This window comes from Pongo abelii, chromosome 5 (assembly GCF_028885655.2).
Source record: "Pongo abelii isolate AG06213 chromosome 5, NHGRI_mPonAbe1-v2.0_pri, whole genome shotgun sequence".
Taxonomy (NCBI): domain Eukaryota; kingdom Metazoa; phylum Chordata; class Mammalia; order Primates; family Hominidae; genus Pongo; species Pongo abelii.
In genome coordinates, this window is record NC_071990.2 from 48,070,714 (window position 1) to 48,097,804 (window position 27,091).

The following is a 27,091-nucleotide window of genomic DNA, read 5'->3' on the forward strand; positions in this document are numbered from 1 at the left end:
GAAATAAAGTGCATCGAAAGGGTGTTAAGTCCAAGATGTTTAGCTCATTCCCCACCTAGTAAGTGTAATTATAAGAAAAGCTGTTTAAGATTCTCCCTTAGGACTCACGCTCCCTGTGATTTCAGAGATAAGGAATTCCGAAAAGTTCACCTCCAAATTAGAGTCATGTAACTGTTTCTGCATGAAAGGACACGCATGTAGAAATGTCGCTCAACATTTTTTTTTGTGGTGTTGGTTGGTAGACAGATGAGTGATTACAAGAATTGGTGAATCAGCAGAAAATAAGTTTCCAGGGCCTTATGTTTTTTAATGATTAGACCATTCTACAGGTTAAAAATAATTTCTAGTACTTTTGTTTGTTGGAGCTCTCAGAATTTATTAAACCTGGAAGAATTGCATTTGGGCCTTTAAGTTTAATATTGAGAACCAGGCACAACCAAGGAATAGTACTGACTTCCTCTGGATAAATCTGCATTGATTGTCAATCTGTCGATTAGAGTGGTTGTGATGGACGACAGACTGTGGTGTCAGAGCAGGGCCTGGAGGCTGAGGTGGGAAAAATCGAGTTGACCTGGCACTGTCAATATGGTAGAATTTCTCTTTGTATTGCTACAGTTTACGTCCCCAAACTGCAAAGAATCCCTGCTTGGGTGGGTGGGAGGCAGGGGCTTGTGAGCCATTCTCTTCATCATCCAGCACTACCTTTTTTTTTTTTTTTTTTAAAGTTTACATCTCCTTTTTTAAACATTTAAAACTTCCAATAGAAATAGCTTGAATCAAAATTTCCAGTAAGATATAAAATATACAACTATACATATTCTGTGTGACGTCAACATCTAATTCTTTCTATAGACTTATTTTTGTTCATACCAAAGAGATTTTAAATTTAACTATAGATTTTATAGATAAGAAGGCAAAAAAGTTAAACTTCCTGAGAGTGTTTGAGGAATACTAAACCCTGATACCTCTGTTTTTAAATATTTTCTTGAGTTTAGGCTTTGTCAGTTAAAGAGATGATGCCGCCCACTGCCAGGATCATTGCAGGTCGTAACTCCATATGTGGGAACTGTGTATATTTTCCAGCTTCTTCTAAGGTTGAACCTCAGTAGTGTGGTTTCATCATTTAATCTGATGCACTATTAAACCCTCCACACAGCATCCCAGAATGTTGAAATTAGAAGGTCGCTTGGGGACGTGTAGACTTTTCTCCCATGTAACGTGGTAAACTGTTTTAAGGCATCCCTGAGAGACGACCACTTGGCCTCTTCTTGAATAATTCCAGTGACCAGTGACGGGGAGCTTACTACTGCACAAGGCAGCCCATTCTCTGATTGGTCTGCTCTCATTGTTACAATGTTATTCCTTATATTAAGACAAAACTGCCTCCCAGTAACCTCCACCCATTGGTCCTAGTTCTGACTTCTGGAGCAACACAGAACCAATCTACTAATCTACTCCCTCCTGTACTTGACAGCCTTTCACCATACTGGAATGTAAGTATAAAACACCTCACAAGTAACCCTAACCATAAATGCTTATACGTATGCCTATGCACATTCCCATGAATATATGTGATTACCTGTGCCAATGTTTTATCAGTTTTAGTGGAGAAACAAGAGCTGACTTATATTGTGGCTACATGATTGCCACCCCTATCTGGTTGGGCATGAAATTTGCATTTCATGACACAAAATGCCACGTATTTGAAACAAATGGAGACAATAGAGTATAGAAACAATCTGTTATATTTCTTGTTAGTGCTAAATGAGATACACTTACACAGGAGTAAAACATTCATGTTAATATAGCACTTTCTAGTTTGCAAAGCAGGTCCTTACATTATTTTATTTAACCCATATGCAATATAGTCTTGCATGCACAAGGTCAGTCAAAGACTAGACATAGAAGAATTAGGCCTGACCGACTTTCCAAACCTCACATTGCACTAAGCAGAGGCAGGCCCTGAGTCTATATTGAAGTAATCATTTAGCTTTTGTTGAGTATATTTTGATATTTCTTCTCTGCTAACACAAAACCAAGGCAGTAAAGAGTCACTTTCCTGGCCCTCTTCGCTCGGGGTGATGAGTGAGGTGTGAAGGTAATTTCCTGTGGAGGCTGCTGAACTAAATCAGGCCGACCTGTCTTTGGTGGTTGTGTTGAATTCTGAAAATGATCACTAGTGCTTTACAGCTTTTCTTAGATGACTGCACTATTTCCTCCGCTTGGAATTCTCTTTTGGTTAACAGAAACTAGTGCTGAAAAACGGAGCTCATTTTTTGTCTTCCTGAAAATATCTTCACAGAATTACTTTGCAGAACATGATGCAACCTACCTAGATTCTCTGCCTCTCCTGCTGTGGCTGTGTGAGTGCGACTGTTGTGTGAATGACGTTTGAAGATTCCAAACCTGCTCCACAAATTACTAAACACAGTCAAGGACTTTAATCTCAAACCATAGTGTCATGATCATGAGCCACCAAGCCCCTTCCACAAGTTCTTAGGAAGCCAGATAAGACTAGCAACACAAAAGCTGTTAGGAGGAAGGGTGTTTTAAAGACACAAGCCATGTTTTGTGCTTCCTCACCTCCCAGAAGGATTTTCCCTGGATGATCCACTAACACACCCTTTCCGAGATGTTTTCTCAAGGGCCTCCATTGTCTTCAGCATCCTCTCATCTCTTTCCTGTCCCTTTTCCCAGCTGTTGTCACTTCTCCCTCCCAAAGCTCCCAGATGCCTAGAGAAAACCTTCCAATTGTGTTCTCCTGGAGAAAGGCCCAAGCTCTGGAACTTTTTTCCGTTTACTCCACTCTCCCTCAGGCTTCAGTTATCTGCCCAGGTCTCCCAGAAATCAATGGAATAAATCTTTGGAGGTGGAATTTGACATATCGAGGGGAGGTATCTGGGTGTAGGGCAGATTACATCCGGGTAATGCTTTTCTTCCGCCTCCAGGGGTTTGGCTGAAAAGAAAGCACGCCTACATCTGCCTGGCAGCCATCTGGGCCTATGCTTCCTTCTGGACCACCATGCCCTTGGTAGGTCTGGGGGACTACGTACCTGAGCCCTTTGGAACCTCGTGCACCCTGGACTGGTGGCTGGCCCAGGCCTCGGTAGGGGGCCAGGTTTTCATCCTGAACATCCTCTTCTTCTGCCTCTTGCTCCCAACGGCTGTGATTGTGTTCTCCTATGTAAAGATCATTGCCAAGGTTAAGTCCTCTTCCAAAGAAGTAGCTCATTTCGACAGTCGGATCCATAGCAGCCATGTGCTGGAAATGAAACTGACAAAGGTAAGTGCACTAATATTTTACACATGTGTTTTCTGACTACTTACAACTTCATAGGGTACAAAGGATAGGGAACGTTGGAGACTGAGAGAACTTAGAATCTCTATTCTTTACGTAATTCTGAACTTTGTTGATGATTGGCTAAGCCTTTCTTTGTGGTATCTCTCTCCTCTTTCTGTCTCTGTTCCCCCACTTCTCTCTTCTCTCTCTCTCTCTCTTACACACACACACACACACACACACACATACATTTTTAATATCTACCAAATTTGTATAACCCATCAATTTGGGGCGTATCTTCTCTACTGAATAGAGTACTATTGATTCATATTCATTATTTCGGTAATAAGAATAACTTTTATGAATCATACAATATCTCACAGTATTTTCTGTGTTGCCTGGACTTTGGGACATCATTAGGGACATTCTACCACTTGAATTATTTATAGAGTAAGAGTTTACCATGTGTGCTTTCCCATGGGAAGCTTGTGTTATGAACATGAGCAGTTTCTGCAGGCTTGAGTACCTTGGTAAATGGTAGTTTCAGAGGTGACAGTTCTTTAGATATCATGAAGTAAGGAAAAGAACAAGACTAGAGTTTAATCCCATCACCAGTACCTGCCAAGTTTGTGACCTAGAGCTAGATATTTAGCTTTCTTGAATCCCTATTTCCTCACTTGCATAACAGGAATAGTGATATCTGTCTCATTGGGTTATGGTGGGAATTCAAAGAGATAAAGCATATTATTCTGTCATCTGGTGCATAGAAGGTGTTAGAGCAACCGTGGTTTCTCCTTTTTCTTTATGCTTGTTAGGAATTACTGGTAAAGTCTAAAGCAGTGGTCTTCACATGTTCATGATTTTTTGCCCTTGTACTGAAAAAATATTTTCCAACACATGCCCTCAATATAAATGACATACAGGTAATACCATCAAGCTTTGTATTAAATATTAGCACTCCCTAATTTAACCCCCCAATTTTTGTCTTCTATTTTAAAGATAAAAGTAAAGGTAGATTGAAGTTATAATTATTTCTTCCTGTATCCCAATCAATCATGTTGATTGGTATCCTACCCTCAAGTGTTCTCATGTTCGCTTTGGAGACCACTAGTCTCAGGGACCCAGAGAAACACAGTTCCCCCCAGATAAGAGATGGCTTTTTAGTAGGTCAAAGCCTTGGTTCTGGTAATATGCCTCTCTCCAAATTGCAGAATTTTTGGAGTTGTGCAAAGATCTCTTGGTTGCATATTGTATTAGTCTGCTGTCACACTGCTAATAAAGATGTACCCAAGATGGGATAATTTAGAAAGGAAAGAGATTTAATTGACTCACAATTCCACATGGCTGAGGAGGCCTAGCAATCATGGCAGAAGGCAAATGAAGAGCAAAGTCATGTCTTACATGGTGGCAGGCAAGAGAGCATGTGCAGGGGAACTCCCTTTTATAGAACCATCAGATCATGTGAGACTTATTCACTATCATGAGAACAGCATGGGAAAGTCCTGCCCCCATGATTCAATTACCTCTCACTGGGTCCCTCCCATGACACATGAGCATTATGGGAGCTACAATTCAAGATGGGATCTGGGTGGGGGGACAGCCAAACCATATCAGATACTGTGAGCTAGATTCCTAATGGCTCCAGTTGACTGTTATGCTCAAACTCTACAAGCCAAGTAGAGGAAGCTTTGAGGGATATTTTCATCACTCTAAGTCTATACTGATAGCTTAATAATAGAACAGTTCTTGGACAAAAATGCAGACTCAGGAAGCATGAACTTCTTCTGTGTTATAATTGGCTATAAAGTAGGAAAATATTTTCATAAAATGAAGCATTATGAGTTAGGTTCTTCATTTCTAGCTCTCCCTTTAGCTCTTATCTGCATCTTTCAAAAAAGAAATTTAAACAAATCAATCCTAGTTAAATTTGAATTATATTTAATCCAAATCCTACTTTGTACCAGGTACTATTTTAGAAACTGGGCAAATGTACCAATGATGAAAAATTTGCTTTTCAATAGTTTATGGAAGTGTGCCCAAGAAATGATGTGCAGACATTCATCACACTGGTATGTGATGTTGAAGTTTATTTTGTTGCCCTGTAGTTTGACGTAGCATACAGTTGCAGCACTGTCTCAGAATGTGCTTTCTTCTTGCCATCCCCCTCACCTCTCTGTTTTCCATCCCCTGTTATGTCATTGGCCTTGACACTTTGTCGGCCTTGCTCAATAAATCTGGGTCCTGATTGCCATAAGGCTCTTCTTCACTTTCTCCCAGTTTGTTACCCATCATCTTCTCTCCTGTCAGTTGAACTGCTCAACTTGACCCCCTCACATTCTAGCATCTTGTCCTCTTGTGTATTCTTGAGGAGTGAGAAGCTTGTCTAGTCAATGCTTCTGGAACTCATTATACATATGAGGTATAGCTCAGCATATACCATTTAATTTGATTTGTTATTATTCTGCTTGACTTGGACTGGGTAGATCAAATAGGCTCGCCCTAGACCAGGTTAAATGAAATGTTAAACAAAGTGTGGGAATACATATGTGTAATTTTGTTATGTATATTCTTTTAATTTATATACTAAATGATATTATAGCACATAATATGTAATATATTAAGAACATGTCTATATTTTATTTGTTTATATAAACCTGTATTAAAATAACCTAAATATAAACATCTCTAATTATTAATATTTGTGCAGAAAATTTAAGCCAAAATTCAAGCCATATTGAAAAATGAACCTAGTCAATGTTTAGACCAGTCAGTGCTTCTAGAACTTATTATACATATGAGTCAATGTTTTTGAAGGTCATTATACATATGAGGTATAGCTCAGCACATATACCATTTAATTTGATTTGTTGTATTATTCAGCTTGACTTGGACTGGGTAGATCAAATAGTTAGGCTCACTCTAGACCAGATTAACCAAAGAAATGTTAAATGAAGTATAGGAATACATATATATAATTTTGTTACGTATATATGTATATTCTTTTAATTTATATACTTAATGACATCATATAATATGTAATATTATATTAATATGTCTATATTTCATTTATTTATATAAACTTATATTAAAATAACATAAATACAAGTGTTTCTAATTATTAATATTTGTGCAGAAAATGTAAGACAAAATTTAACTGATACTGAGAAACAAACATAACTACTGTGACATCTTCAGTACTAAATTGAAACTATTTTTTAACTACTTCTCAATTTTGACCTTGATTTTTCTACTGAGTAAAAATAAGTAGAAACCACCTTATACTGGGCCCTTCCACAGCCTTAGAAACCTTTTTGCTCATTTAGCTACTGCTCAGGATTGTCAAATTGCATGCTCTCTTGGTGCTTCTGATCTTCAGAACAGCCTGGTCTAAAAGCTGATTACTTAAAGGTTACCTTCCGGGATTCTGAGATCAAAATCACTTAGTTTTCTGTGTACTTTAATTATTTCTAGCTGGGTTATTACTGGGGCCAGTATTCTGCCGGTCTGATCTCGTAAAGCTAAAAGTTGGCATTCTGTCTGCAAACCTTTCTCTACTTTGTAGCTTTTTTCTAATTAATTTTAAAAAATGATGGTTTTGCTAGACTTTTGTAGCAGCCTGAAATTTCACAGGCTACAAACAGAGGTGTGATATGTGTGTGTGTATATATATATATATGTACATGTATATGTATATATGATTATGTTTCTATGACAGCCTAATCTCATTTCTATGCTTGCATTTGACCTTGTAAAACTGATTTCTTATTGGATAATCAAGATAAATCCAGTGAAATCAGTAATTTCTCTCTTCTTTCCAGGATTACCTAAAAGTTTCAGGAAGGTTTTCACAATGCCGGTGCTAATGGGTAGGGGACTCCTGGTCTGGGTGTTGTCATTCATTGACCCTGGCATTGCTGAAATATTTAGGGTCCCTTGTGGTCTTAGTTATAGTTTTCATGGGTCACTTTGCATCTTTGTTGTTCCAACTATAAGGCATCTTTAGGCTCATCAGCACTGTAAGCTACTTCCCCACCCTTCTGCTGCAATCCTTCAGGTGCATCTTGGGTCTTGGCCGGGACCCTGGCAAGTGAGGCACATGTTTTCTGCTTTCACATCCCTGAGAGTTCTGTTGTTCTTCCACCCCCACCCCCAGCCTTTGGTGTTAAGCTCAGTAGGGTAGGTTCGGGACACCTTCTCAGGGTAGGTTACCAACTCCTCTGATGTCCTCACTTGCCTTCAGGGTGTAGGTCCTGTACCTATTTGGGAGTGGGAAAACTGGCTCTTATTTCCATGTACATCCTCTAAATTTTTCACACAGTAATCTTAATGCCCTGAGTCCTTTAAGCCTCTGATTGTGGATATTCAATGTCACTTTTTTTCCCCACACTCAAAACCCTTTTTCTCAATTATTTTCTCTCCTGGGAGTTTCAAATTTCTGTTTTAAAACTTAGAAGCTGAGAAATGAAGGTTTTACTTCTTTAGGTACTTTTACTTCTAAAAATCTTCACACAACGCAGTGAATACTCTTGCTGCTGATTAAATAAAGGGAATGGTAGAGTCACTGCCTGAGGGGTTCTTCCTGCCTGCTGCACAAAGAAAGACCATGGCATTGCAATAAAGAGTTTAATAGCCATGCCAGCCATGCCAGATGGGAAATGGAGTTAGTACCCAAATCAATCTCATCCAAAGTTTGTAAGTGAAGGGTATCTCAAAGGCTGTTTGGGTGAAGGGGTGGAGATTGCTATGCAATGGGTGCTTGCTACCGACTGGTTGGGTTGGGAATGAAATCATAGGGGGTGGAAGCTGTCCTCTTGAGTTGAGTCTGCCCAGGTGGGGCCACAGGAGCCGTGGGGTCCAGGTGGAGCTATGAGTGTCAGACATGCAAAAAACCTGAAAAGATATCTCAAAAGGCCAGTCTTAGGTTCTACAATACTGATGTTATTTGCAGGAGTAATTGGGGAAGTTACATATCTTATAACCTCCAGAATAATGGCTGACAATCATTTAGGTCTGCACCTTAGCAGAAAACAGTGTCCTCTCATTCCCCCAGTTTGACAGCCTCCCATTAGCTTTTCAAAAGTGCTTGAGTTTGGGGAAAGGCCCGTTATCATTTAAACTTGAGCCTAAATATCTCTCAAAGTCAACCTAGCCCCCAATCCCAGGAATAATTAAAGGAAAGTCAAAATGGGGGTATTAGAACAGCTCAGTTCACTGTTAAATTTTTCTTACTGATATAATTTTTGCCAAGGCAGTTTCAGTACAATGACAGGAAGACAATCCCAGAAGAATGAATTATTTTTTTCTAAATATTATTATGCCATACATGTTGGTACTTCATAGTAATTCATTTAACACACATCAATCATTTACAATGTTCCAGGTCTACAGTTATGATACAGATCCCCTGGGCACCTGAATTTCTCTGTCCCTTATTTATACCAGAAAGCCCTCCTGATTCTCCTGGTTGAAGTCCGCCTGCTATGTATGAGCCATCAGAGCACTTGCCACGTTATCTTTAGTGACACTGGTCATATTTTACTGAATCACATGTTTATAGCTCTCTTTTGTAAGACAGTAAGTGAGGCAAAGGAAAGTGCTGTGGGTCCTGTTTGCCACTGGACACTACAGTGTGGCACCTGCTAGCTGTTTAATCAAGATTGCTTGAATAAATACATAATTGAATAAACTAAGTTAATCTAATTACCTTGATGAATGTTAAGAGGTCCCTTGAACTCTGGCTCTAGTGCCTCTGTTTCTTTTATACCTGACAGGGCATTTTGCTTCACTTTGCTCTTTTACATTGACTGTGAAATCTTTCTAAAACTCTTAAACATAAAGCTCCATTTCCCTTAAATGACTCCTCCCTTTTATAGCTCATCAAAAGTTATTTATCATTGAAGGATCAGATTCAGAAGACCCCCTGTGTGGACTCTAAGGGCAGTTCATGGGAAAGTTGAACTGTATTGCTTTAAAAAAACCCCAAAACCAATTAATTAATTACATCCCTCTGTTCTTAGCTTAAATGTCACTTCCCAGAGAAGCAGTTCCAAAAATTGAATTCAGATCCTCCTATTACAATGTTTCATTGCAGCCTTTACATAATCTTCTTGGAACATGTCACAATGTTTAATTAATTTACGATTTCATACTTATTTTGGGGATTATTTGTTCATTTCCCTTTTTTTCTTTGTTACCACTACTTGATGAGCCCTGAGCGGGTAACAATAATGTTTTTTTTTCTTTGTGTCCCCAGGATCTAATACAATGACTCATACATGGTAAGTGCTAGTATATATTTGTTGAAGGAAGGCAGGATTACTTCAGAGCAATTTAATCATGAAAAAGTTTTAAACTAGGGGTCAATCCCAATTTTGCCACTAGCTCCTTGAGAGGTGTTACATAGTCAATGTGTGTTTTTTATTTTGCCTGCCAGAGGCTGAAAGCCTTCTGTGTCTGAGGAATTTCCAACGTTTTGTGCCCTGCTTAGAGTGAGAGGAGAAGCATTGTGCCTCCGAATTTAAAAGATGCTGAAAAGAGCAGCCACTCATTTCCCAGAATTCCCCTACAGCTATGGACTTGGGCACCAGCCCTCAATGTGTCCCAGAAACTAATGATATGGCATCTAGGGGCAGGGAATTCTTTCCTGAGGCCATGGCTACAGCAGCTGGAGTTTCTGCATCAGAACCAGTTCTCAGTCACAGTTTTGGGTAGCATTTCTCTCTGCTTGATCTCAATGTAAACTGCAGCTTCCCAGTGTTACTTTGTGTTAACCAGTATCCTTTAAATAAATGTATTTTCTATCTCACTCACCCATAGTCAAGTTCTGTTGCTTGTAACTCAGCATCTTGATGAATTCACCTAAAACAAACCATTTAATCTTGCTGGGCCTTAGTTTTCTCATTCGTGAAAGAAAGTCGAGGAAGAGAATGAAATCATATCTCAGTTACCTTCTAAACTCTGTGTGTCTATGAAAATGACTAGATTTGTTCAATTGTTTAAAGGTCTCTGGCAATAGCTATTGTTACTAGAACCACATGGCCTTCCAACCTGAGTATTTGTTCCTCCCCAAGCGGCATATCCCCACTTCAAGGGCTTTGGGCCTTCTATAACTAACAGTGAAGTCTCTCCTGTTTTGTTGAACCGGATACTTGTAAGTTATTTTCTGTTCTTTAAGCCAGCCACTGCCTAGTCAGGAAATATTGTATTCAGTTTTGGACCAACACCCCAAAACACAGATGCATAGAGTGACATGACCTAATTTACTGCCTCTCTTTTCAGTTGTAGCTTTTGCTTGTTTATAGAGTAGCAGTATTTTAAGATTCGAGAAAATTGTAATTGGGAAGTGTGAAATTCTTGTTTTTCTTTACTTGTTTTTTTTTTGAAGTATGAATCATGTTTATTGCTTAAATCACAATGAGGGTTAACAGATGGAAGGTACACCAAAGATGTCAGAAATTTTTTCTTTACAAGTTTATGGAGGAAGGTTTAGGATAGTTGACCTTAATTATCATTCTGTGGATAAAATAGAAGGAAGGAAGAAATTCCAACTAGACACACTCAAAGCTGTCAAATTACTTAATTTCTTAAAAGGTAATGTGAAAGCTAAGTAAGTGTCACCACTCTTATTTGTATGTGTATGTGAAGGAACTAAAGAAGGTAGGTCACAGTTGTCAAGTTCCCTCCCTTCCTGCTTGCCACTGGTAGAATCACTCAACGACAGATGGCTCCATATGTGGAAGGTAGTAGTCTCATAACTGGAATTACTGTCTTTTAATATTATTTTCTTACTGGCTGGAATCAAATCTAGCTAGACCCAAGCTAGAAAAACAAAATCTTGTCACCCACATGCTCCTGTCAATTGTGCTGTCTCCTGAAAGATGCAGAACGTGCATTCTTCCTGTTCCCTAATGCATAGAGGTGATCTCTCCTGGGAACATTATCTCACACTAGCCACTGAAATATCTTTGTTATCCCCAGTCTAATTGGTTCTGTAATGTGATTCAATCTTGTTATTGACGGGGAACTTATTTCATCTCTTTGGCCCTCTTTTTCAACCTTATTTTCACATCAATTCTGTATCTTCTAATCTATTTTATTATTCAAAGTAGCATGCAGCTTCAAGTGTTAGCTGAAGTCTTATTTGCATCTGAGCAAAGGAGCCTGGAGAGAGGAGCTGGGCACCCCCTCTGAAATAGTTGTTCCTAGAAAATCAGCGATTCTGCCCCACTCACACTGGTCAGTCGAGCTGAACCATGACTGGTATCATGGAGTTACTCAGAGTATCTCCATGCCAATGACTTTTCCCACTATTCCACACTGCCTCAGCACATTGAAAGGAGGGAAACTTAGAAACTTAGAAACATTACCTGCTGGAATGCTTCAGATGTATTAGACCCAGAGACATAGCCTTGGAGGATTTACTTTCAACCACATTATTCTATTATTGCTTTAATTGGTTAATTAATTGGAATTGAGCAATTATGGACAACACTGCTTTTGTGACACAATGCCAGCTTGAACTGGCACTGGAAACTGGCTATATCCCTTGGTCCTCTGTAGCATGATGTACTTAAAATGAACTGGGTTGCAGATGTGTGATTCTTTTGTAGAAGCTAAACACGTACCCTGTGAATTTCCGCCCACAAAAATTGTCTAATTTAGGATTTGAAGTCTTACTGCTTTTTCAGTGACCCAAAAAGGCAGTGATAAAAGTGAAGTAATTAAAAAAAATAAACAACTTAGAAAAAGTTGATGGGTACAGGAGCCTGTGTTAGAACTGGCTTAAGGATATCTGGAATAGAGATTTTAGAAAATAAAAATTAAGGCACACTTAGAATTGAGGAAAGTCAAAAACAGACTGATGAAAAGATTAAATATATTCCAAGCTGAGTAGAAAGTGCTGACAAAAACGGAGTGTAACATGAAAGTTTTGAAAACTTTTGTGGCCTATATCTTAAAATAGTTTTTACATTTAAATATTTAATATTTTGTGGAGTATATTTTAAAATGGAAAGGTTATAGAAAGTGAATGTGCCTTATATTAACTTTGTATTCACTTCAGAAACATAAATAACATTGTGTAGTACTTTTTAGATCTAGCCTTTTGTCCCTCTTTCTGCTTTAAACTCAATTTCTAAGTCTTTCAGTTTTAAGTATTTAGATTTATTCTAATCCCAGAAAAACCACAGTGATTCATTTGCTACGTGTTTGTAAAACTGCAGTATATTTAATTCTTCTATGTCCTTTTAAGAAGGATAACATAATCCAAATGTTTTAAGTCTTTCCTGTTCCCCAATTGCACACTCCTCTAAAAGTAGAAAACACGTAAAATGTAGAAAATATTATGGACTAAGTGCTAATCTATTTTTTGTCAATGACTTTGGCAGCAACACAGAAAACAGCTTTTGGGATACTGTGAACTCATCATATGACTCACCAAAGAAGCAAAGATGGAGCTATGTTAAGTCCCTAGACATCTGCTAAAGCAAGCTTTATTTCTATAGTTAGTGTTTATTTGGGGATTTAGAAAAAGAAGGCCCTCACTGTGAGCCTTGAGGCATCCATTCCATTTACAAGCAAAAGTCACACAGACATAACCAAATAAAAATTTCTCCTGGGTAAGCTTCGTAGAAAGATAGAAAAGCAAGTCCAATGGGAGAGCTGCATGTGTACATTGGGACTTGACATTTTAACTGCTAAGCACAGGTGAGAGTTTTGGCCAAGGACCGAAAGCTAGGTTGCAGGTCATGCAGGAGATCTGGGCTCACTTGATTCATTTCCTGGGGATTCAGATTCTCTATTTGTAAAATGTAACAAAATTGATATTATTAATTTTTGTGTGTGTGTGTGTGTGCTGCAGTTAATGTTCAGAGATGAGTTCTGAAATTCTTGGGTGGAATTTTAGAACCTGAGACTTTAGGTTAGACTTTAGATTTTCCATATTTCATTCTTATACACACCACAGAGGCGGGTTCCCAGGGCAAACACACCCCATAGACAGGCTGTTCCACAGGTCAAGTAGACCGAAGGCTGTGGACCATTTCCTGCCTGCCACTAAAGGGTATTGAAATGCACGTGCACACATATGTCCTTGTTATGGGAAAAACACATCAAATTAACTGTCTAAAACAAAAAAGGCATTCACAAATAGTGTTGCTTTAATTATTTCTAAGAAAACATTGTATGCCTCACTCCTTATCATTGATTCTCTAGAACTTGTCATGACCCTGATGTTGGGAATTGTTATTTTGCTTCTTAAAGTGGGGGACAGGAGTAAAAAGAAGTGATACCTGGCATAGCTCCATCCTTACTCAGAGATTATAGGAAAGTCCAATTTTCCTGGAACTCCTTTATAAAATCCCCAAGGTGGGTCTGATCAAGATCTTTTGAGTCATGCGCTGTTCTCTATTCCTATTATTGTAGCCAGGAATGTGTAGTCCTCTGCTTGGTCGGACTTGGGTCATGTGATACCCATGATGTCAACTTCCTAAAGCAGCCTAGCAGATTGAGGGATGCTGGTGATGCTAAAGTAGAAGAGATACACTGGGAAGGTGGAAACAAAGGCAAACAAATGAACAAACAAACAACCCCCCTCCAAAACAAATAGATGTCTACTACGCAGAAGACTGATTTGAATACAGTTTTCAAATTTATTTTACAGAAGGAATATCCTAGTAGATAATATTGTGTAAGGATACTTTGAAGTTAGTGTACGCTTTCTCAATTAGGGCCTGAAATAGCACAAGTTTTAAATAAAAACCAAAGTTTTGATTTCATTTGTCAGTCTCAATACTCTAATTTCTTATTTCTTCTTTAGACTCTTGCCTAACCAAACGTGCTAAGAGTAGAAATTGTATATGGGCAAGGATGTGTCTGCTTTGTTTATTGCTTTATCCTTTACACAAAACATGTGGAAGATGCTCAGTAATACTTGTTGATTGAATGAATAAACAATGATCTTTCTACCTTCTATTTTTTTCTACGCCATTTTACTCTACAGCCTAATCCTCCTAAGCAGAGCTCTCATCATATTTCCTGCTCAAAAACCTACTAGTGTCTCAAAGAATATAGAATTAAGTGCAAGCTCAACAATGCCATACAAAACCCTGAATCTTTCTTTCCTGCCTCATTTCCCTTTGTTGCTTTCTCCTACGACAGTGAATTGCTCACTGGTTCCTATACAGACCTCTCACATTCCTGTCTATGCCTTTACTTTGTTTCACCACTATTTCTTTATTTCTACTTGCCAAGGTGCACGTCCTCTTTGAAACTCTCCTCAATAGGCCAGGCGCGATGGCTCATGCCTGTAATCCCAGCACTTTGGGAGGCCGAGGTGGGTGGATCACCTAAGGTCAGGAGTTCGAGACCAGCCTGGCCAACATGGTGAAACCCTGTCTCTACAAAAATACAAAAATTAGCCAGGCATGGTGGTGTGCACTTGTAATCCCAGCTACTTGGGGGGCTGAGGCAAGAGAATCGCTTGAACCTGGCAGGCAGAGGTTGCAGTGAACCAAGATTGCACCACTGTACTCCAGCCTGGGCAACAAGAGCGAAACTTCGTCTCAAAAAAGAAACGCCCCAATTTGCCCCATAGGATGTACATGTGCCCTCCTCTGAGCTGCCACTTAAATCATATTCAGCCTTGTACTGTAGTTATTTGTATTCTAGAGGGATACAACTCAGGCTCTAGGTTTTACTGGTATTCCCCACAGCACAAGGCATAGGGTCTTACACAAAGCACTTGCTAAAAAGAGTTTGTTGAATTGAAGTGAGGTGATGCATAGGGGTCAGGCAGGTAGTTACACAGCACTAATTAGGACTACATTATTAAAGGGACTGAATTGCAGATGGCGAGAGACTTGTGAGGGTATTTAAAACCCTATTGCTAATTATTCTTTGGTCTGAAAATAAAGAGGCCCCAAAGGTGATTATAATTTTGTCAGAGTGAAAAGTGTTTTCTGAAAAAGTCTTGTTCCATACAACTGTGCCACTTTGGCTAAATCTCAATAACTTATTTTACATTATGTACCTAGTGAATTTCCACTATCTGAGTCTCAAACCTGAGAAAAATTTGAGTCAAAAGAAATAACATTTAATAGAAATTTCTGAAAATGCAAATTAGAATTTCAAACTAGGGCAGAATTTCTGTTTCCTGAGGCGAATATGGATGATTTAAAATTTCGTCAAGGTGAATATATTTTCCATCGAGTTTTTAAGTGAATGTGGGTTGAGAAGTCCAGAAATATTATGATTTCCTGCTCCATGGAGGCATAATCTGACAGCTATTTGAGGGTTATATTTTGGGTCTTTGGGTACATTCAAATTCTAGAGTGGAGACTAGATAGGATGTGGTAAATGGGACAAAAAATTGTAATCACTTCTTTTGGCTGAACTTCTCAGAAGTCCATATGAAATGATTCCTATGTACAAAGTAAATGAAAACAATGACAGACTTTCTTGGCTGTGAGAGGTGACCTGATCCTTCTACATACCGATCGTTTCAGACTCATGTCCTTTACCAGTCATCTTGATTCTTTTCTCTGTTGCTTTCCCTCATCAGGTAGCGATGTTGATTTGTGCTGGATTCCTGATTGCCTGGATTCCTTATGCAGTGGTATCTGTGTGGTCAGCTTTTGGAAGCCCAGACTCCATTCCCATACAGCTCTCTGTGGTGCCAACCCTACTTGCAAAATCTGCAGCGATGTACAATCCCATCATTTACCAAGTTATTGATTACAAATTTGCCTGTTGCCAAACTGGTGGTTTGAAAGCAACCAAGAAGAAGTCTCTGGAAGGCTTCAGGTAAAACTTCACAAGCTGGAAATGAATTACGCTCTCTTTGTTTCAAAATCCAGCAGGGTTCAAGGTACTCAGATGTGCTGTCTTCTTAGGGTTAAAGCTCATTGCCTAGGAGTAGTGTAGGAAGGGCTTTATTTTCTGTTTATCAAAATTCCTGAAATCAAGTAGTCAGCTATGTAGAGGTTGTATGACATGGATAGATAGTGAGAAGTGATTCTTTTTTGATCCTGGAGCAACTAAGATACAGAGATGTGTCCATTTGAGCAATAACCACTATTTATCCATGGCTCGTACGTTGCATATCTGGGACCAAATCCATTTTATTCCAAGAGTACTGTTTCACATGGCTTTGGTCTCACAATAGAATGATTCTCTTGTCTGGCACATCACTACCACTAGCTAAGGGCATAAAAGTTGGGCAGGCAGAGGAAGGAAGGGAAGAAGGGAGATGACATTTCTGCTCTGTGCCAGGTTTCTTTTATTTTATTTTCACAAGAGCCATGGGTTATTCTTTTTCTTTGTCAGAAGAATAAATTGAGGTTCAAGTAAGATTAAAGTTAAGTAAGCTGTCCATGTTTAAACAGCCAGAAAGTAGCAGAGGAGGAATTCAAATTCAAGTCTACTGGGTTTCAAAATGTATCCTCCTTGGTTGATACTGTTTGTGCTACACAATGAAAAGAGTTTGGGAATCCAGTACCATTTTTCCTAAAGACCCAAAAAGCTCAGGGTGAGTAAAGACTTGGGGGTTTTTGGTGGTCTTCTGTGTCCACTCAGGGTCAGTATTAGCAGTAAAAAGTGGAAGAGGCACCTGAATTCATGGTCTGAGGTGAGGGGTGTTGAGAGGGCCCCTGGTCTCAGTGCTTTTTGTTCTTATTTACATGATTTCTAGATATTTGTTAATACTTCTTCCCTTGAGTAAGTAAGGGACAGTAGAAAAATAAGTAGAACTAGCTATGAGAAGATGTGGGTTTTGTCTTGTTCTTTCATTGTGCCTGAGCAAGTGACAAATATTTTGGACTTTAGGTTCCTCACCACGGATCAAATGAAAACATGACAAAAAGGCACAAATAAAAGGTAGTATTATCATTATTGCTGTGGTACAGGGGAAGAGACACACAATTTGAAGATGGAAGACCAGTATTTAATGTTCAGTTGTTTACAGTATGTTTACAATAGCTCTATATCTTTGAACAAATTAACTACATAGAGCCTAGAATTGGAATAAACAGTAACAATACCCATCTCCTGAAGTTGTAAGAATTAAGCAAAATTGATGTGTGAAAAGATCTAAGGGACAGTTGTTAGTAGTGCTTTCATATTTTTTGGTGGTTACTGCCTTTGCTGTTGAATTGAACAGTTAAATCCAAATGCTAAAATGCATCTCTTTCTGAAGTAATACACTATATCCTCACTGGCTATTGATATTTTGTTATAAATGCAGATAGACAGAATAATTTTAATAGAGCAGTTGTGGGAGAAAGTAACGGCACACTTCTTCATCTGAAGGAGATGGGAGTTTGACAGGAATGACTGCAAGCAAATTTCACGTACCTCATAATTTTGCCTCAGACTGCCTCTGTGTTCTGTACATTCACTCACAACTGTGAGCAGCCCATAAATATTCAATACTCAACAATGGGAAGAGGGAAATTTATGTGGGAGAGAGTGACTTAGGGCCACAGACCTTTGGGAAAATCAGTCAGGCAAGAGACAGCTCGGTTCACCGGTTCCTATTAGCTGTTTATACGAAATATAGCAATTGCTCTGCTGGAGGAGGACAGGGCTATTTCTTTTCTCTAGAGGGTCAGCTTTCACGGTAAAAAGCAGGCGGTAGAGCTGAAGCAGTGAGGAGCCCTTAGGTGCTAGAGGTTGAAGCCTCTTTGTGGAAGGAATGCTGAAGAGATATTAAGTCATAGATTTTAGAAGGGGCTGCTTCAGAGAAGAGCAGAAGGGTGGATGGTAGCCACCAGAGGTTTCTTTTTATCTTTACAAAGAAGCCAAAAAGAAACCTAATTTCTCTCTGTTGTTATTAAGAAGCTATGCAAGTGAGTAATGTGCAGGTCTGCAGAGCAAGGTTAAGTGATGTGAAGCTAGTTTAGAATTATTGCACAAACCAGAACAAGTGAATCAAACTGGATTAACCAATATCCTTATTCTTTTCTTTTCTGAGCCCTGAAATGTTTTTGCTTATAAGGGGACACCCTCTTGGGAAATATTCTGAAATCAAATAATAAAGCTAATGTATTGAATATGGGATTGTGGAAATAAATTTTGGGTAATTTTAACAGTCTATTAAAAGTTAAACTCGTTTTTTCCTCCTGAATTGAATCCCCTGAGATTTTGGTAGAAGTTGGTGAACCAAAGGAAACAAATGTGGCCAAGAGCTCTTTCTGGAATGTTATTCTTTCCTACACCTGGGTATCCAGATGTAGTCTACCGTATTTTGTAAACAGCACTGCTCCACCCTGGCTGTGTAATGGAGATACCTGGGGAACTTTGAAAAATGACTGCTGCCTGGGCCCCATCTGTAGAGATTTGGCTTTGTCTGGATTGGTCCTGAGCTTCCATTGTTTCATGGTTTACCTCTCCCAGATGACTCTCTTGTACATTGTTGAAAGCTAACAAACCAGAGGCTGAGAAAGGAAGACACTGGCAGTACAGCTCATGGAGTCATAGGCCTTTGCCTACACAGAGATCAGTGAGGGCACCTATGGGCAGTGACAGGGGAAACAGGCTGCAGATGCTAGGCCTATCTCAAATGGAGAAGAAATGTTCAAAAGGCACTGGGGGTTCAAACATTTGATTGGGGGTATGCAGTGAAGGATGGAGTCATTTGCATTCCTGGTACTGAGTGAAGATAACAAGGGAGAGAAAAGCTGCAAACTCTGGCATTGCTATCATAACCAAACCTCCCCTGACCACCTTGGCTTGCAATGCTGTCTTCATAAAGAACATTCCTTCAGTAGGTGAATCACAAGGCCTACATATATAGTGCAGGTAGGTGTGCAATTAATTTTGTTCTAGAAAACAGGAAACTCATGATGGCACATGAAATGTGCTGTAAATGAGTGGCTTGTTTTTGGAAAACTCTGCCCAAATAATTCCTTGACTTTGAATATTTCAAATTGAATTATTATTTTCTGTCTGTTGCTAATTCACGATTTGTGCACATAAACCTCATGGTAGTCAAGTTTGACATATACATATGTATGTATATGTACATATGTGTTTATGTGTGTGTACCTGTAGATATTAAATTGCATTTTTCTTCTCCTGTATCTAGGCTGCACACCGTAACCTCAGTCAGGAAGTCTTCTGCTGTGCTGGAAATTCATGAAGAGGTATGAAGATGGATACAGCATCACTATGGACACACGTATTCACTTATTTGCCTCTTCACTGCTGTAAACATTTGATTGTGGCCACACTTTTGTCTTTATATTATATTTTTATATTTTGTACAGTTTTCCTCAAGCCAGAGGTTGCTGGGAAATTCCAATGGCTAAATGGAAACTAGATTACAGGATACTAATTTAAGGAATATTATCAGGATGAGCGTCCCTGGAACTTTCTTTTCTCGTACTTTAAAACCTATTGTCATGCCAAACAGAATTGAGTGTGAGGTAGTGAGAAAACTGTTGAGAAGTTTTATATTAGGGGGTTATTTAATTTTATTACATCATTGTCATTATTGTTTCTTAATGTCGGGTTAGGGAGGCAGTTTCTGGGGCTCATTTAGGTGGACGATCATGTATGTTGGGCCATGGCTCTTTGGTAGGTACTTTGGTTCTCACAGCCATTTTTCATGCTGGGGGAGGTTCATACTGTGATGGCAGTGATTCCACAGAGGAGTCCTTTGGGGAAATCAGTTTTACCTTAAATCACTCAATGGAAAACTCTCCTGTATCTCCAAATTTGAAGACAACAGTAATTTCCGCTGATGATAACTTTACCCACATGGGTTTTCTCATTAAGTTCTACTTACTAAAACAGTGGATGTAACAGGGCATTATGAGTTGTAATTGCTTAAGAAGTGAATTTAGTGAAGATAGCTATTTGTAAGTGTTGTTTCTTCTCTTTGTTAGCTTGTTATTTCTTTTGTTCATTCTTTTTTTAAACAAACACCTTTTGAGGCAGATAGGTAAAGAGATGTAGATATGAATGAGATGGAGTGATTTCAAAGACAGATTCCTGCCCTTTAAAAGCTACTGAAAGGAGAAGGCATGTAGATACTATGTCCAAATAGGTTTTCTGCTCATTGTCTATTATCTTTTCTCCTAATCTGATAAGCAGGGCCATCTACATTGCAGTTCTTTTAATTAAATGACTAGACAGGTGTTCTCTATGCTTCTCTATTCCATCTGCCTCCCCTTCTGCTATGAACTTAAGCCTTGCTCATCAATTGTGATTCTGACTTTCTGGTAACTGCCAGCAAGAACAGCGAATAGGGGAAGAGGGTGGCCCCTCTCACACCATTGATAATCTCTCCACTCCTTCCACTTGAAGGTTTGTAGAGAATCATACCCTCCTCCAAGGCTCAACCTCAGTACATGGCACCTTCATTTCCTTTGTCTTTGTTCTTTGTCAGTCAGGGGTGTGGGATGAGGAATGACTTGATGTGTGTCATTGGTTTAAGATAAATGCCATATAGATGTTGGAAAACATGCTCTATGATTAAAACAACAACAACAACAACAACAATAACAACAACAAAAAGCAACAACTCTGCTTGGGGCTTATGCCTGAATATCAAAGTCTGGAGAAAAGAAGAGGCAGAATTGTCATTAGAATAGAGAGGCAAGGAACTTTTTAGCAGACGTGTACATTATAGAGGTGTGAGAGCATGTGGCACGTCAGATAGAGGTGGACACAGCTATAAAGCACAGTCATGTTTGCACCCCTCCTCTGTGCCCTTTGGCAAGTTTGAAACATGAGGATAATAACAATAGTATCACAGGGTCATTGTGAGACTTATGAAATAATACCCACATAAGTCACTTAGCAATATGCCGGTGATAGAGAAGCACCCCTGTGTACTAACAACTGCTCTTATTATTATTAAGGCGAGTGGTGGTGGTCAGAAGTGGAGCTGAGAGTGGTAGTCTGGCAGGAGCTAAATCAGACTCCAAAGGCCTTGTTGTTTATGCTGTTATATGGAGTTTACCATGACGGTGATAGGGAGACCATTCATGATTTTAGGCTGGGGAAGAAAGACCAGTCTGGTGGCAGTGTGGAAGGTGGATTGTCTGCATGAGAGTGGGGAATCAAGATTAGAGGTTGGCAGACCGGTTAAGAGGCTTTATAACAAAATTACAACTTATGAAGACCTGAATTAAAAAATGGCTTTAAAAATGAAGACGAAAATTTAGGTTTAAAATATTTTAAAAAGTGACAAAAAAGTGGTAATTGATTACATGGATGAAGAAGAGTTGAGGATAACTTGGGGCCATCTGCTTAGGAAATAATGTAGATAACAGTGTCTACAGAGGGGAAAAATACAGGAAAGCGAATGGGATGGGGGAGAGAGTGAATTATATTTAGAATATGTTGAATGTGGAGGATTTGCAACATAGGTAAAGATATTCAAAACAGGTAGTTAAAAATAATCTAAAGTCATACTGAATGATATATAGATTATATCATTATATCATTATAATGATAGAATTACAGATTATTGAGTTGCAGAGTGAAGCAGGTATGACAAAAATGCTAAAAGAGAAATTGCTGGTTTTAAATGACCTGAAGAAAGTGAAGTGATGGAGGTTTTTTTTTTCCTTCTTCTTTTGTGTTGGGGGATGATTGTGGAAGTGGATGATGGATGGCGGTGGAGGTAAGAAAAGGAGAAAAGAACACTCAGGTTGGTGTAGATTTGTCTAGAAGGTGGAATTTAACATTAACATTGTACAAACGTCCCTGAAGACAGATAGTTTAACTGTTTAAAAATAGACTTATTTAACTGTTTAACTAGAATATGGTCTTTAACATGGCTTTATAAATGCATGTATAAGAAAAATTAGCATAGTGAAAAGGAAAAAAAGAGTTTAAATTGTAGGAGCTTTGGAGGAGATCCTACAGTTAATATCCACTATCAATTTGAAAAATATGATTTAAGTCCTCCATGCTTTGGTTCTACATTGTTTTGGGTAATACTCTCAGAGCTGGGAGGCATCAGAATTGATAGAGATGTGGTCCTTGGGGTAGAATGGAGGAAGAAAAAGCAAGGAGTCATTGAAGTTTGGCTCACGTACACCAGACTGTCAGTGGATAACTTCCTGAGTGGGTTTTGCTTCCCCAGTGGCTTCCAATGATTTGAGAAAACTCTGTACAGACCTCAAACACATCTACAAATTCAATTTTAGCTTAAAAAAGATATATTGCATTTTATGTCTGGGAGGGTTATGAGAAAGACTGCAAAATCTTTGAGCTTGTAGCTATGCCTGTTCTCCTTTGGGTTCTCATAACTGGCCCAGTGCCTGATGCATAAAGGACATTTGGAAAGTTAATGGTTGAAATCAAACAAGTAATGACTTGGGGGAGATATGGAAACATGAGCTAGAGTATTAAATCAAGAATGTAAAATCCTAGATCCCTGGACTTTCATTTAAACATGGCCTATCTTGTTAACAAATAAATGAGTAAATAAATTTATAAAATGGAAATTGAGAGTAGAAATGCCCTACTAACTTGAAAAGTTGGATTTCAAGGATCATCATAAAATCTAAATATATTTTAAGTTTTTCCATGTAGAATGAAGCAATAAGAATATATTTCACAGTAAAATCCAAGTTTTTGATTTTTAGAAATGTAATTTCAGGTTTGTACCCCTGAAAGACTCAAGCATTATGCTTATTTAGAACTGAAACGGTAACTACAAAAATCTATCTCATTTAATTTCCCACCACTGCCTTTAATGACCTTTAGCAACCTGAGCCACAAATCTACGAATAAAAATGCTTCTCCATTAAGTTAGTGCAAATGAGGGAGAAAAGACAAAGGAAAGGAGAGGGAAAGAGGAAGAGTCAGAGCTAGCTGATGAGTAGGTTGTTGCAGGGATCAATGATGCTGGCATAATGAAATGTCTTAAAGGCTGCCAAAACGTCAGAGAACATTATATATAGAATGAAGATATATGTCATTAAAGAAAAAAGGTTAGCAGAGATAGCATCAGTCTTTGATTGATTCAATAACTAATTTTGTAGAGAGGGAGCCAGACCTCATTGTTCAGGAGGTCAAAGGGTTGACCATTCTGTTAAAATGGGGCAAAAGGCAAGAAATGTAAGACCCACAGGGAATTTGCTAAGAAAACACATTTAAGGGCATGCTCTCAGTCAGTACAGACTTTGCTCAAAGCCTCATGCTATTAGTGGATGCCATATTGCAAAAATTCCTGGTCATCACTGTGACCCTTTATGATTTTTAAATGATATAACCTTCAGCATATTTGTTCATCAGGTTATGGGACTACATGGGATATATTCTAAAAATACTTCAAGAAATTTGAATCAAACCATTATCATTCAAACTGCTTTTCTCAATTACTTTGAACCCTCTTTCCTTAGCCTGACAAATATACGCTCACATGCACCACGAGGTCTGGAATAGACAGGCAACTATTACTTAAAACACATGTGAGAGAAAAAATTCTTTCAGGTATACATGTGCTTTGCTAGTTTTGTTTTATTTTGGTTTTAACATTGGCCAAATCTACATAGCCAAATACTGCATTCACTCATTCAGCTTTGCATTCAGACACTTTTAAGCACCTGCCATATACACTGTCCTGAATGTTTGGAAGATACAAAAGAAGGGGAGGATGTGTTTTTAGTTCCTTAGGGATTTGAGGGTTTTGGCAAAGTTTTGACCTTTCTGTATATTGTAAATACTTTAATTGTAATAGTTTTTAGATGAAGACCTATAGGTTTACTTTGATGAGAGAAACTGCAAAATATCAGGAGAGGTCCTGGGTATTGATTTGCATATGTCTCTCTTCCCCTGATGAGGAGAGAAATATGGGGCTTTTGCAAGATTTTCTAGAGCAGAATTCAATCATTACCAGGCCAATGTTCTCCTGTTATCTTTGGGTGTTTGAATGTTTGGTTTGAGAAAAGGAAAATTTCTTGAGTCAGTTTTCTTCCTCAGGATATAGCAAAATGGAGCTGGCCAGGTGATTTGGGGCAGTGTGGATTACAACATTTTCTTCCAAACAATACCTAGAGCATTGGAGACACAGCATGGAAGTTCAGAGTACAGTTTCAGAATTAGGAGACTTGATCTCAAACTCAGATGCCGTCATTTACCAGCTGTGAAGGCAAATTACTTGACCTCTCAGTGTCGCTGGTTGTCCTCATTGTGGAACAGGGACAGTCTCATCTCATTAGGATTTGTTGTGATTCATGTATCATCTGTAAGATTCTCAGGACAGTTCTGGCCCATTGAAAATATAAATTAAAAGGAAACTATTGTTATCGTCACTATTAGAGGAAATAGGTGATTATTCCAAGCGGGTTTTGTAGTGATAGGTGTGAATCTTGTTCTTGAGGAGGTAGGAGGACATTTCTCAATATGTCTGGTCACCATAGATCTGGGGGATGTTCAAGCTGTTTGAGAAAGTGAGAAACACACTAAGATTCTGTGGAAATAGCAACTGATAGCTCTGCCGCAGGAAACTTGTAGTGTGAGGAACTGATGCTAAGAGAGATATTTGCCCTTTTGAGCCATGATTGGAGGAGGCATGAGACCAAGGAGAATAGAGATTTACTCCACTCCGGTGGGAGTCATCATGGAGACATACTGGAGATGGAGAAGGGGGTCAGAGCACCTTGCCTATTTAGCTTTCATGAAAGGGTTGAGATATTCAGCCTTCCACTAGACAGTTTGCTGAGATGGGAACACAACTTCTTACTATAGATTTTTTCTGGAATACAGGCAGAAACAGAAATTCTTGCTGAGGTTCATGCCAGTTACAGAAATTCTCAGTTATCAAGACCTCCAGTTCTGACTTTAAATACATAAAAGTGTATTTAAAGTAGAAAATATTCCATTTTTGGAGGCTTATCCAGGAGTTTAAACTCGTTAATGTCTGTGTATAATGTTGTTGTATATAGGGTGGTTTAAATCCTTGTTACCTAAAATGTAGTCTGCAGACCCAGAGCTTGGGTATCTCCTGAGAGCTGGTTAGAAAAAAAGAACTTCAGCTCCATGCCTGACCTACTACTGAATCAGAATCTGTAATTTAACAAGATGACTTTCCTGCCCATTGAATTTGATTAAGTCAATGATTCTGTTAAGACTAATGTGTCTTTAAGTCTTTTCCCATTGGATGTGGTCACAGTCAGAGGTGTCCTGAGAAATAGTACCATAATCAATGGGCAGCTGTGTAAGAGCAAGGACTTGGAGTCTTGAAAGTATCCCTGGATACTGGGGATCTGTGAGCAGGACACTCTCTAAGTTATGTTTCACCCTCAGGACAAAGGGAGATTATGGCATCAGCTATCTTGCGGGGAGAATTCTGAGATGACAGCCTCCAGTGGAACACTAGGGACAAAGGCCCATTCACCTCTTCAAGAAACCAGGGAAGGGGAAAGTGAAGCTGTTGGGTGAGTCAGCCTTTCTTCGCATACAGCTATATTGGGATTGACTACTTAGAGCTAATTTGTTCAGCAAGAAGGGTATTTTCCTTAATACCAAGAGTTACACTTATCTAAGTATTTTCTACTTTGAAAGTGGCATTCACTTCCAATAGCCGCTCGATCCACATATATACACACCCAAATGAATAAAATGAACAAAATCTAATTAGTTAGAGGGGGAAAAAAGCACCTAATCCATTTGAAAAATGAGCCAAATTTGTCAGCAAGCATGTGGGATTTATTCAAACTGCTCAGAATAGATCTGAATCTACACATTTTGACATTCCATCCATGTAGAAGCAAAGCCATGTGTGAGACCAGGCTGATAAAATGACTTAAATGATTGGAAGTCAAGAAGAATCATAGCATTGAAGCAGCAAGTTACTCACGACATTTCCAGAAAGTGGAGAATCAGGCACTCTTCTCTAAATATAGGACTGGGCCTGAACATTGTACAAACACATCCAAGCTAGTGTTTTGCAGAAACTCACTGCCAGTGGGGATTTGGCAGGGCATTCATCCATAGGATAATCTTAATCTGCAGTTGAGCCTGCATGTGGGGCACGGATGAGGCTCTTAGCTCAGGATGGTGATGAAACCACACACTCCACAAAGATGATATCTCTCCAGTGCATGGGAAGGTGTTCCAAGGTGAGAGATAACCCTACCCACCTATTTTGAGCTATTTTCGGTATTGTTAGATGAGGTACCTCAGCAGGCATGGAAAATCAGCAGTCAGGTCAGCTGGGAGCTGGGAAATTATGTAGACTTCACTGTAAGAAATGACTGGCTCAAAGGTGTTCATGACAAGGGTTAGAGCAACTGGAGTGTATTGAGGCTGAGCAAATATGGTGGAAGGGAGAGGGAGAGTGGAGGCAACGTGAGTGTCTGAGACCATCAATAAGCAAGAGAATTTCCTGTCTCATTCTGGGTTGCAGCAGCTGCTGCTGGTCCAAGCCCTGCAAATGAAGACAGACATTTATAAGATCTAATAAGCTGAGGACTGTGTGGGCAGAGTAGAGCAACAACTTCTTCTAGACAAACCCTGCCAAAAAAATATGCTTGCAAAAGTTTGTACAAAAAGGAGGCAGGTGTGGCTTCTTTAAATTTGTTTTTCAAAAAAAATTTATTTTTAGCTCCTGGAGCAAATATCAGAAGTGGTTAAGTAACTGTACTTGTAATTTAGCAGCGCAATAAGAATCACAAGAAGAATGTGTGGCTGTTGGACTCACCCCAGGACACCCTAAATTTCCTGGGTAGTGGCATCAATGCCATGACTTGCTGGTCAGAAATCTCTAAGTAATTCTGAAAATTAGGAATATATATATACACATATATATAAAATATAATATATTACCATATAAGTAGAAATATATATATATAT

At 38.9% G+C, this 27,091-nt stretch overlaps 1 protein-coding gene across 1 annotated transcript in view; it reads left to right on the forward strand.

The window, feature by feature from the left end:
• The window catches only part of OPN5 (opsin 5), a 44,730-nt gene that overhangs the window by 10,572 nt on the left and 7,067 nt on the right, over nt 1-27,091 (forward strand). The window contains exons 4-6 of the mRNA XM_002816969.3: nt 2,949-3,283; nt 15,840-16,081; nt 19,362-19,419. Coding sequence (XP_002817015.1) covers nt 2,949-3,283; nt 15,840-16,081; nt 19,362-19,419 — 635 coding nt within the window. The remainder of the gene's footprint in view (nt 1-2,948; nt 3,284-15,839; nt 16,082-19,361; nt 19,420-27,091) is intronic.